We start from the raw sequence: 1,964 nt of genomic DNA on the forward strand, positions 1-1,964 counted from the left end.
TTTAAAGAAAGAAAAATAAATATCAATAGTCAAGATGAGGAATGAAACAGGGGAAATTACAATGGACCCCAATAAAATTAAAAGGGTAATTATACAGTACTATGAAGGCCTATACTCCAATGAATTCAGCAATTTGGAAGACATGGACAAATAGTTGGAAAAACAATCCCTTCATAGACTATCCCAGAAGGACATCAAAAACCTCAACAGACGCATACCAATAGAGGAAATAGACAAGGTTATCAAGGAAATACCAACTAAAAAAAATCCTTTGGGCCGATGGCTTTACAGGAAAATTCTACCAAGCATTCAGGGAAGAATTGACACCAATCCTACACAAACTCTTTCAGAGCATAGAAAAAGAAAGCAAACTCCCAAACTCTATGAAGAGTATCATGGCACTAAAGTGGGCAAGGATTCCACAAGAAATGAGAAATTCAGACCAATATCTCTAATGAACATCAATGCAAAAATTCTTAACAAAATACTGCCCAATAGAATACAAAGGTTTATAGGAAAGACATCAAAGGTATTCATCTGGAGGAAGAGGTGAAACTGTTATTCACAGATGATATGGTTTTTTTGTTTTTTTTTTTTTGACCGATAACAGCGCCGCCTGGGTTTATTTGTACAACCAACAGCACAAGAAGACACCAGCGCCATGCACGCTGCAGCCCAGGCTCACACCAGTCCCTCTTGCCCTCACACAGAGAACTCTACTTTGTGGGGGCCTGGGCGCCTTTGGGAGCTTGAGCTGGGGCCGGGGCACCTTTGGGAGCTTTCGCTGGAGTCGTGGCCTTGGCTGGAGCGTCAGCCTTGCTTTGTGCCTTGGCCTTGGGCCGGCAGAGCCTCAGACCCTTGGCAATACGTGCCCGAGCCCGCTTGCCAAGCTTGGGGTGGGCAATGTAGGCCAGTCGGCTGAGCTTGCGGTTGACGCCCATTGGGATCTTGGCCTTGACTTCTGTGGGCTTCACAAGATCCTTGATGGCCTCAGCGCGAGCAGCCGCAGCCTTGGCGTTGTTGGCATGCATTTTCTTCAGGCCCTTCTTGTTGTGCTTCTTGGCGAAGCGCATGTTCCTCAGGAACTTGGGGTCCACCCCCTTAAGAGATTCGTATCGTTGTGACCGGGGTTTTTTGATGCCGTTTCTGTGCCATTTCCGGGATTGGTTGTGCGTGGTGTGGTTCTTGGACTTGGCCATGTCTGCACCGACGCCTCCCGGTTTTTTTATATATGGAAAACCCTAAAAGCTCTACAAGAGGCGTAGTAGAAATGATTGTGGTAGTTACATAATCTGTTGTCAATTTGAGACTATTAAGAGTGAATGGGTAGAGTTTAGCCTGTCCATCATATCGCAGCTTGATGACCTCATTTGGAGGTGTTAAGGCGATAAATAGCTCACTGGAAGCAGGGCACACACTCACTCCCTGTGAGACGTTAGTGATGATGAGCCTGATGGAGCTATGTTAATGCCGCCAGAACCCTGGAGCTGGAGGAGCCATGTGGAGAGCCCTGCCAGCACTGAGATGCTTCCGCCACCACTGGATCCACAAGACTCAATATTTAATTGCTCTTGCATATAGAGTTCGTTCTTATACACATATGAGTGCCAATGAATTTGTTTCTCTAGTCAACCCAGAGTCACTGTGTTGAGGAATGTGGTAGAGTGGGAGGAAGCAAGATCAACAAACTGCTTTCAGACTGCTATATAGATTGGACAAGTCCATGGAAGGGGAGATCACAAAAGTAGTACCCTTCACAATAGCCAAGCACAAATTGAAATATTAGGGATGTATCTAACCAAACACGATAACAAAAAACTTTTACAAGGGGAAGTACAGAACACTATTACAAGAAACTAAGAGTGACCTCTATAAATGGAAGGATATCTCATGCTCGTGGATCAGAAGACTTGATATAGTAAAGGTGCCAGTCCTGCCCAAGGTGCTATACAAGTTTAATGCCA

The 1,964-nt window shown here is 45.2% G+C and overlaps 1 protein-coding gene across 1 annotated transcript; it reads right to left on the bottom strand.

Annotated features, from left to right (window-relative positions):
• Positions 1-604: 604 nt before the first annotated feature.
• LOC101664044 (60S ribosomal protein L29-like) lies at positions 605-1,212 on the bottom strand. The gene has a single exon (XM_013006466.2). The coding sequence runs from the start codon at positions 1,197-1,199 to the stop codon at positions 717-719; it is 483 nt and encodes a 160-aa protein (XP_012861920.1). The 5' UTR covers positions 1,200-1,212; the 3' UTR covers positions 605-716.
• Between the last annotated feature and the right edge of the window lie 752 nt (positions 1,213-1,964).

Source organism: Echinops telfairi, unplaced genomic scaffold (genome assembly GCF_000313985.2).
Source record: "Echinops telfairi isolate 266 unplaced genomic scaffold, ASM31398v2 ScPeMD7_3509;HRSCAF=4178, whole genome shotgun sequence".
NCBI classification, from domain to species: domain Eukaryota; kingdom Metazoa; phylum Chordata; class Mammalia; order Afrosoricida; family Tenrecidae; genus Echinops; species Echinops telfairi.

Coding starts and splice junctions, on each gene's coding strand:
- LOC101664044 (XM_013006466.2), bottom strand. CDS start 1,199: ATGGCCAAGTCCAAGAACCACACCACGCACAACCAATCCCGGAAATGG.